This window comes from Mesoplodon bidens, assembly GCF_964165515.1.
Source record: "Mesoplodon bidens genome assembly, chromosome: 2".
Lineage (NCBI taxonomy): Eukaryota > Metazoa > Chordata > Mammalia > Artiodactyla > Ziphiidae > Mesoplodon > Mesoplodon bidens.
In genome coordinates this window covers 56,017,874-56,028,095 of record NC_138177.1, presented here as the reverse complement: position 1 = coordinate 56,028,095, position 10,222 = coordinate 56,017,874, and the positions used below count along the sequence as shown (strand labels likewise).

Below are 10,222 nucleotides of genomic sequence, written 5' to 3'. Positions count from 1 at the left end.
GTCTAAACATCTCCCAATTCAGTCCGCTTTGTTTTTGAAAGGATTGCTATCTTGTTTGCTGAGAATCTTTGCCTTCTACATCTCCTTATTGATTCCTCTTTGGGCATTAAGCTCTCACACTTGGAGGAATCTTTTTTTCCCCCACCTTGGCCACGCTGCAAGCGGTTTGAGGGATCTCAGTTCCCCTGACCAGGAATTGAACGCGGGCCACAGCAGTGAAAGCACTGAATCCTAACACTAGACCACCAGGGAACTCCATAAAGGAATCTATTTTTTTAAATAAAGGGACACAGCCCCTCCCAATAGGAGGCAAAATGGTCTTCCAACTGCCTCCTGGCCATTTCCATAGGATATCTTGACCCAAACGTGGCTCCCCAATTTCTATATAGGAGCAGCTGGTTAGAAGGAGGTTTGAAGCTGTGTTTACATACATGAGCGCACAAACATCAATTGTCTACACCAAAGGAGAGGAGATTATGGAAGTCCCCAATCCCATCTCCCCACTCCTTAGAGCTGCCACCATCCAGACTTCAAATTCAGCACCTTAAAAACAGGCCCAGTATTTGCCCCTTAAAATCAGCTCTTTGCACCCCCTTCCCAACTTCTTCACCTGTTTAAAGCAATATTTCCCTTGTCAAGTTAAAAACTATCTTTGTTAAATTCTCCTCATCAGCTTTCACTCTCCCAATATCCAGTTAATCAAGTCCTAGCAAGTCTTCTGTAATAAATGTCTCAGAAATTTTCCTCCATTCTTTTCTATTCCAGAAGAACAGAAATAGATGAGGATCTGGCTCTCTAGTCTGGGTGGGGAGATAAGAAACACACCATACACAAGTGAAAAATCTTTTATAGAAATAATAAAAATATTTTTTTTAATGAAAAAACATGCCCCCAAACAAGCCTTATTTAACAGACCCCGAGGCACTGGCTAGCACTACCTTTGTCTTCCAGCAGTCCAGAGCAGTTCCAGGTCCTTCCTGCTGTTCAGGGGCTGCGGTGAGGCCTTTGCAAGTCCAGTTCAGGCCACTCTGACTCCAGCCATCTCTCCACTTATGAAGCAGGAAGGCTTCACTTTCAAATTAGCTAATCTCCACTCAGAGCACAGCACATATGTATCCAATCTAAACTAGTGTTGGCACAATTAGGAGTATTTCATAGTAATTTAAAATTTTATATGTTTATATTTTACCTTCACCTGGACAGAAGCTCATTCTTCTGTATTCTTACTGCTCCTCCCCTTCCCCATGGCAACCGACACAGGGTTCTGCTGTTTCTAGCCTATAAATAAAATGTTAAGTCATAGAGCCTTAGAATTTTAAAGTCAGGAGGACTCTTAAGAGTTCCTCTTGTCCAATCCTTTACTTCATAGAAGAAACAGGTCTAGAGAGATCGGTTGACTGGCCCAAAGTCACACAGCTGGCTAGTGGCAAAGCAAGGACCAGAACCCAGGTTTCTCCTGCTTTAACTCTGTACCCTAAATGGTCCTTAAATAATCAGTGACAGAAATATCGTACTTCACACAAGCTCTCCTGGGGATGGTGGTGATAGGGGTGATCTGCTTTATTGAAACATTTACAAGGATTACGTTCATCCCCTCGCAGGACCGCCCTGAACTAACTCCTCAGCTCGGTGTTGAGCAGAGTCACAAGTTACGTGCTGCACTTGTTTATGAGTCTGTCTGCCTAATCTCGGTTCTCCGGACAGGAGCGCCCACCCGAGGGCCCCGCACACAAGGGCTCCCCCTCCCGGACCCTCCCAGGCTGCCGTCTGTCACAGAGCGGCCGCGCGGCCCGCCCCACGTGGACCCGGCTCGGAGGATCAAAGTCTGTTTGCTGCCCGGCGGGGGGCTGCGAGAACCCGCAGCCCCAGAGCAAAAACCCCGCCACGCCTGGGGTACAGCTCCTGCCCCGCCCTGTCCCTCCCCCTCCTGCTGCACGCGGCCCGCGCCCCCTTCCCTCCCCCACGACGCCCATCGCTGCACCCGGCCGCGGCCCCCGGCCCACGCCCGGCTCCTGAAGGGAAAGGCCCCGCCCCCCATCTGTTGGCGCCGTGACACCGCCCCCTCCCGCCCCGCCGAGCCTCCATCCAATAGTGAGCGCGGATGGGCGGGACGCGACAGCTGTCGTGAGGGGGTTCTGGCCAATGGGAAAGCGTGCCGGGCCTGGTGGGCGGGACAGCGAGGCCTTGTCACGTTCGGGTCCGTGTGAAAACGGGGGTTCCGAGTGCAAAGCAAAGTTTTTTTGTAAACCGTCTGCAAAGGCGGGGGGGCGAAGAAGGCGCCCGATACCGGGCCGAGTGCAGCTGCTGTGGCCGCCGCCTCTTTAGCTCTTCAGGCGTTGGCTCCTCGGTCCGAGCGACCCCGGAGGGAGACCAGCGAGGGGAAGACCTGCGCGGAGAGCCCTCAGATGCTTGGAGCCTTTGCAGCGCGGAGCTGCTGGTCGCCCGCCCCCGCCGCTCGCCTGCTCCTGCTCCGGCTCTCCGTCCGCGGGCTCCGGGAGCCCCAGCTCCCCGCCGCCGCCGCCGCCCGCTCTAGGTGTGGGGGCTACTGGGGCTGAGCCGGGCCTCCGCGCCGGCTCCGAGGACGGACGCCTGAGGAGCAACGCGCCGCCGGCCCGCCGGGGACGCCCGCAGGCGCGGGGGCTCGGCGGCTTGACCCCGGGCTCGCCCCTGTCCGGCCAACGAGGCCCAACGGCAGACTCCCGAGCGGCCCGGCTCGGGCGGTGAGAGCCCCGCGCCGCCCTTCCTCCGTCGCCGGGTCGCCGGCCCTCGGCGCCTCGCCGCCGCCGCCTCACGAGTGTCCGGGCCGCGCTCGGCGGGCTCCTGAGCCGCAGCCATGGGGTGCTGGGGTCGGAACCGGGGCCGGCTGCTGTGCATGCTGATACTGACCTTCATGTTCATGGTCCTGGAGGTGGTGGTGAGCCGGGTGACTTCGTCGCTGGCGATGCTCTCCGACTCCTTCCACATGCTGTCGGATGTGTTGGCGCTGGTGGTGGCGCTGGTGGCCGAGCGCTTCGCCCGGCGGACCCACGCCACCCAGAAGAACACCTTCGGCTGGATCCGGGCCGAAGTGATGGGGGCTCTGGTGAACGCCATCTTCCTGACCGGCCTCTGCTTCGCCATCCTGCTGGAGGCCATCGAGCGTTTCATCGAGCCGCACGAGATGCAGCAGCCGTTGGTGGTCCTCGGGGTCGGCGTGGCGGGGCTGGTGGTCAACGTGCTGGGGCTCTGCCTCTTCCACCATCACAGCGGCTTCGGCAACGACTCTGGCCACGGCCACTCACACGGGGGGCACAGCCACGGCCTCCCCAAGGGGGGCCGCGGCAAGAGCACCCGCACCGGGGGTAGCGACAACAGGGCCCCAGGTGAACAGGGTCCCGACCAGGAGGAGACCAACATCCTGGTGGCCAATAGCAGCAACTCCAACGGGCTGAAACTGGACCGGACAGGTGAGGAGAGAAAGTCGCCGCCGCAGGTGGTTGGCATTGGGGAGCCCAGACCCCGGGATGGCCCCGGGCAGGATGGCCAGCACGCCCCCTGGTGTCCGAGCCGACCGCGCCGCGCCGCCTACCTGGCCACTCCTTCCCGCTCCGGCACTCACACCCCGCCTCGCCCGGAGGAGGCGGCCCCCCTTTCAGCCCGGTGTAAGGAGCCGGGGAAGCGCGTCTGGGAGTGTAGATGGGCACCGTGGTGGTGAGAGCGGGCAAAAGGTCAGGAGGTGACCGTCAGCCCGCTGCGGTCTGCAGCCGCACTTAGCAGTCTTTACAGGCTGTCGTTTCAAGAGACTGTCTGATTTTGGCGTTAGCAGGATCAAAAATTGCTAATTTCTTGGGCCTATTGGGAAACGGAGAGAATCCCACTTGGTCCTTAGTCGTTGGCTGTTAGGAACCTTGCTCTGCCCAAGTAGTTCTTATGCCCTTCAAACAAGTTTCTTAATATTGTATTCGGGGCTATCTAGTGATTGACTTTCCTGAGCTCAAAACCCTCGTTAAAGGTTTCTACCATGAGCAGCAATATATGTTTCAGTTAACTTTCTAAAATCTAAACCTAATCCTGAAAATCCTAGACTTAGAACCTGTATGGGCATGTTTAACATTTCACTTAGGATTTTTCATAATCGTACTAAGATAAAAGTGATGGTAATTTATTCATCTTATATTTTTAATGGATAGTTTTCATTCTAAACATTAAGCGCGCTTGAAGGAAATTGGGAAATGAATGTTGAAAGAAAGGAGACGGGAAAAGGAATCAACCTAATGCTCTACTACCCAAGCTCAGTGATGTTAACAATTTGGTGTATTTCCTTCCACTTTTTTCCACTTACATCTATTTACCTAGTTGTATGATACCACATAGACAGTTTTCCTCTTTCCAAGATTTAGAATATCATGTTAATGAAATTCAAGTTGTACATTGAAAATGTTTAATAAACAATTGAATTTCCTCTCACTCCCACTCTGCCAGGTGTTATTCCAAAGAATATTAAGCTGCTCTGGTGTGTATAATTCCTTTAAAGGATCTGTACGTTTGGTTTAGGAGCTAGTAGGGTAGATAGTGATCGTTTAGTTCCAACTTTTCCCTAAGTCTCTGTGATTGCTGATAGGTTTATATTGTTGATTTGTCAGTTTCTAAACCTCTTCTATCAAGAGACTCTATCATTTATATAAATGATAAAAGTTTAAAAGTTAACCTTAACACCTTAATGACTACGAAAAGTGACTAGACCTCTGCATCAGGTCAGCCATTTGTATTAGACTTATCCATAGTTGCATTTAATTTTGGGTGATAGTGTTCAATTTTGTTTTCTTTTTGGTGTATGCCAACAAGTATAGGAGAATGTTCACAGGACCTCACCCCCACAGAAAAGGTGAACTTTATTTGGAGGTGGGAAGGTAGGAGGGTGGTTAGGAGTATGGGGAAGCAATATCATCTTAATGACTTAATTTAGCCCTGGCCATTATGTCCTGGCTTGTTCCCAGTATGTCAATTTATATTAAATCACTGTGAGCACATTTCTTATTACGTTTTATGAAAAATTTTCACTTCTATCACTTAAATGGAATTAGGCAAGAATGTTTATATAAACACTTTAGATGTGTTTGATACAGAATTTTTATTTCTTTGTAGATCCAGAAAAGTCCAGAAATGATGCAATGGAAGTACAAGTGAATGGGAATCTTATCAGAGAACCTGACCAGGTGGAATTGGAAGATGATGATGATAAGGCTGGACAGCTTAACATGCGTGGAGTTTTTCTGCATGTCTTTGGAGATGCTTTGGGTTCAGTGATTGTAGTAGTAAATGCCTTAGTCTTTTACTTTTCTTGGATGGGTTGTCCTGAAGGGGAGATGTGTGTGAACCCATGTACCCCTGACCCCTGCAAAGCATTTGTAGAATTAATTAATAGTACTCATGCAACAGTTTCTGAGGCTAGTCCTTGCTGGGTGCTATATTTAGATCCAACTCTTTGTATTGTAATGGTTTGTATACTTCTTTACACAACTTATCCATTACTTAAGGAGTCTGCTCTTATTCTTCTCCAAACTGTTCCTAAACAAATTGATATCAAAAATTTGATAAAAGAACTTCGAGATGTTGAAGGAGTTGAGGAAGTTCATGAATTACATGTTTGGCAACTTGCTGGAAGCAGAATCATTGCCACTGCTCACATAAAATGTGAAGACCCGACATCATACATGCAGGTGGCTAAGATCATTAAAGACGTTTTCCATAATCACGGAATTCATGCTACTACCATTCAGCCTGAATTTGCTAGTGTAGGCTCTAAGTCAAGTGTAGTCCCATGTGAACTTGCCTGCAGAACTCAGTGTGCTTTGAAGCAATGTTGTGGGACACGGCCACAAGCCCAATCTGGAAAGGATGCAGAAAAGGCCCCAACAGTTAGCATTTCTTGTTTAGAACTTAGTGACAATTTAGAGAAGCAGCCCAGGAGGACTAAAGTTGAAAACATCCCTGCTGTTGTGATAGAGATAAAAAAAATGCCAGATAAACAACCTGAATCATCTTTGTGAGTCTTGGAAAAGATGTGATATTTGACTTTTGCTTTAAACTGCAAGAGGAAAAAGACTCCATTGAAATTCTATGTTTGCCAAGTAGTGTAATTGAAGTCCTTGTCTGGTCACACAGTTTAATTCTATTTTTGTAAGAACATAATGGGACTGCTTAACAGAGTTCTATATTACAACTTTGTGATTATTAGTGCAGAGTACAGCTATGCTGTAACAGTTTTGGAAAGCCAGTTTTAACACTATGTTACATTTTTGTTTAAAGTATAAACCTTATATAACATTTGATTTCCAGTTTTTCCATGGTAAAAACTTAATTAGGGGGATAAATAAATTAAAATTGTTACTGGAATTTCTCTGCTTTTCTTTTCCCCCAGTGTTATATTTTGTTTATTAGAATTATAAATGCTGGAACTTTAAAAATCATCAACAGGTTTGTTTCTTTTGACATTTTATGTAATATTTTCTTGCCCTTTGAGATCATTGCATAGCATAATGGCAACATATTTTAAGAATGACTCATGAAAATTATTAGGAAAAGTTCCTTTTTTTCTTCTTCACATGGGGGTATTTATGATACTGAAGATCAGTTACTATTCTGTATCTTATATTGCTGAGTATTATTCTAATAAATAGTGAAATAATTAACAAATTGAACTGTAGCGTACATATAATAGGGCATATGGGGAGTAAGAGCAGGGAAGAAAGTTTACCAAATTAAATATTTAGATTCTTGTGTGTTAATATTCAGACTACATTTCTAAATTATTTGGAGAATTTTAACCTTTTTTTTTTTTTTTTTTTTAAAGAAAAACATGGTCTAAAACATGGACATGTTCACCAGCATTACTTTCTTTGAAAGATTGGCATTGGGAACATTGAGTTGAAAGTTTACTCATAAAATATATACAGTAAATATTTTTAAGGACATTAAATTTAATCTAATAACTTACATGTTAAATGAAAGCTTATTAATCTAATCTTTTAAACTGTGGGTTTTAAAAATAACTTCAGAGTTAGTCATTTCACAGTGACCAATCATGAATGGATTCAAACAGCTTTTTGAGCCCAACCAGCAATGCCTGTGCTCTGCCAAGAGCCATTGACTTGGGAGAAAAATGGAATCTGAAGGTTAATGCAGTTTGGATATTAAATTCTCAAAAAGCAAAGTTAGTTAAGGCACAATTAATAATTGAGATTCTATAAGTCATTCTGTCTTGACATTGCTCAGATCTTCCAATAGTAGCTTATTTTGCAAGATGCCATAATATCTACACAGGAAATTGTTCTTAGCTATTTCATTGTTGGTATGGATTCCAAATCCATACACAAATATTATTTAAGGGTATTTAAGTTATATTTTTCTTGATAGGGAGGGGTTATGCTTTGTGAAGAAACTAGATTTTTGTCCTCAAAAGGATGGATATTAATATCAGTTATCATGTATAGCTCTATTTTTCTAGAAACGAGGTATCCTGACTACTTTAGTAACTTTTATAGCTGACTACTTTTGGGATGGCTACCTTTTGGGATTTGAAATAATTCATTATCTAATGGGTCTTAAGATGAAAATGGTGACATTTGACAGTTAACTTTTTAAAAGGATGATCTTTTGTGGTAGATGGTGTGTTTTTTTCCTAATATAAGCCTATTGCTGGCAATGGGCCTATTTAAGAAAACCCGATTTTTCCAGTGAGAATGAGGTAATTTTAGGAACACAGTTTGTAAGTTCACATTTGCTATAATGGGCCAAAACCATAACCTGCCAATTTGCAATACATATTTATCATTTAATACTTTTCTCTGATATTGTGTATTTCAATTCCTAAACTGGTAGTTACTTTGAATTTTGCAAACATTTTTTTAAAACATGAAATTGGGGGATCTCATGGGTGAACAAGAGAAAGCTTCAAATTGTATCATGTACATTCCTGATTTAACACTTTATAAAACCATTTTTTGAAGATCTCAAAACAGTTTATGTTACAGAAACATGTCAGTAATGATACAAAAGGATAACTGGTAAAATATATTACATTCAATGAGGTTTTCTTTACAATGCTCTGTTGGGTCTATTTCTTAAAGGTTGTGTAATTAATAAGACATCGACTGAATGAGGATTTTTTTAAATGGTGTATAAGCATGGGACAAGGGCTTTTTTTTTTCTTTCATAAGTGCTTTGAAAGTAACAGCCTTTAGATTTCAGTTATTTCACTTTTGATAATTTTAAGTAGCTCATATGTAACAAAGTGGTACCATAGGATTCTCTTTTTTCAAAGGACTTTTGTCATAATAGCAAAATCAGTGGGCACTGACTCACCTTTTGAGTTTTAGCAGAGAATTATTTATTTCTTTACAATGCACTTTCTAACCCATTTTTAGCTATATTAGCATTATCTTTTTAAAAAATGCTTTTATATTTAAATATTGTGGGATTTAAGTGTCTTTTCCAAAATAGCTTATTCCTTACTACAAGAAAATGAGGGAAATACCATGAATTATTAGGAGACTTAAACCCAATATTTAAATGCTGTTTTATAACACTGCATCAGTTTTAGGAGGTGCATCTCGCCTGCTGGCTCTTTTATATTTGAGCAAGATCAGTGTATTTAGAATATGTGTTTAGAAATGTGTCTGTTGTCTCAATTTAGTAAGAAGGAGGTGCTACATGTGCCTGAATTAAAATCAACCCAGACATTTTTTCCAAGCCAAATGCCGCCTTAGTGATGAGAGAGATTTAATTCTCCATTGTCACATTTTAGTTTATATGATTTTTTAATAAGGTTTTTTTTTGAAGAGCATCTGCACTATATAAGTATGGACTAGAACCTAAAAGAATAGTCAAAAACTCACAAACACTTTGCTGTATGTATTTTAACATTTTAGAAAACAATATATTTGAATAACTAAGGTATATAATTTGAACAGGAAAAATTTCCATCAAGAGCACCTTGGAAAATCACAACAGGTAGAAGACTATGTTAATATGTTTGTGTCTTGGTAACATCGTCTGTTAATTTTGAATTTTTGAAAGTTTTGAGGGAAAAGTCCTATGGAATCTAATGTGAAGTATTTAGTAGGCTAACTGGTATTGAGTTGAAGCTTTTTACTGTTTTTAAGCAGATATCATTTGATGAAATGTCATTTACCTGCTGTCCTAAGATGTTCATACATACACAAATAAGGAGAAGAATCCTACCATATAGAAATATTTATTTTAATAGAGTTTCATTTAAGTCATAAAACAGTGTTAAAACTCTTGGGAAGGTGGAGGGTTTCTCATTTTTTAAATTGAAACTGTCATACAGTGTTTGACCATCTGAAATGGGAATTGTAATAGCACTATTTTGATGTAGCTCTACCAATATTATGTGACAATGCTATTTAGTTTTACTAACAAGCTCTGGAATACTTAGCAGTCATTTTCACTGGCACAAGAGCTTTTTGTATGTCATTCAATTTAAACTTTTAAACCAAAAACTTTATGGTTTAGTGTCTTTGGCAAAAAGATGCTGAAGGGAATGTAACATACAATTAATATGTGGTTATATATAAAAAGACAAAAAATTGCCATGTTATGGTTCTGCCTTGAAACAGCACAATGAAGTGTATCAGTGTATTCTGTGATTCTTTATGAAACTTACATGTTGTGTTGTTCTGTGTCTGCCATAGGGTGTCCTTTGGGCCAGATGTGGCACAGTTAAATGCAATTATCATCTCATGAAATGCAGATGCAGATAAAATGTCTTTAGTGCTGCAACATTTTACCTACCTTTTGTATGTTTTCTGACTGTGCGTTGTTTCCAAAGCTGTTCCTACCTCACCATGAGGCTTTATGGATTGTTATGTATTATAAATGTTCTTTATGAGACAGACTACTGTGTTTCTTCTCATTTATTAAAAGTTAAGTAGAAAAATAAACTAATTTTAATATTTAGTTCATTGTTTTGTGCATATGGCCTCTGCTTCTATGCTAAGCTGGGTTATGTAGAAGAGAGTTGGACTTCAGTCACTGAAAGGGAAATTTCTGCTTAACGTGTTCCTAGTGTGCAGGGTGACCAGGTTACAGGACAGTGGTGTGGAAGAAAACAAATGTCGGTAAAAATTGCCATCGAAATTGAAAGGGTAACAATACAAAGGCTCATTAACAAATATTCAATGGATATGAAATGTTTTTGTTATAAGCATTAAACTTACAA

The 10,222-nt window shown here is 42.8% G+C and overlaps 1 protein-coding gene across 1 annotated transcript; it reads left to right on the top strand.

The window, feature by feature from the left end:
• Window positions 1-2,744: 2,744 nt before the first annotated feature.
• Window positions 2,745-9,960, top strand: SLC30A1 (solute carrier family 30 member 1). The gene is made up of 2 exons (XM_081219307.1): window positions 2,745-3,446; window positions 5,125-9,960. The coding sequence occupies exons 1-2, from the start codon at window positions 2,834-2,836 to the stop codon at window positions 6,027-6,029; spliced, it is 1,518 nt and encodes a 505-aa protein (XP_081075433.1). The 5' UTR covers window positions 2,745-2,833; the 3' UTR covers window positions 6,030-9,960.
• Window positions 9,961-10,222: the final 262 nt, after the last annotated feature.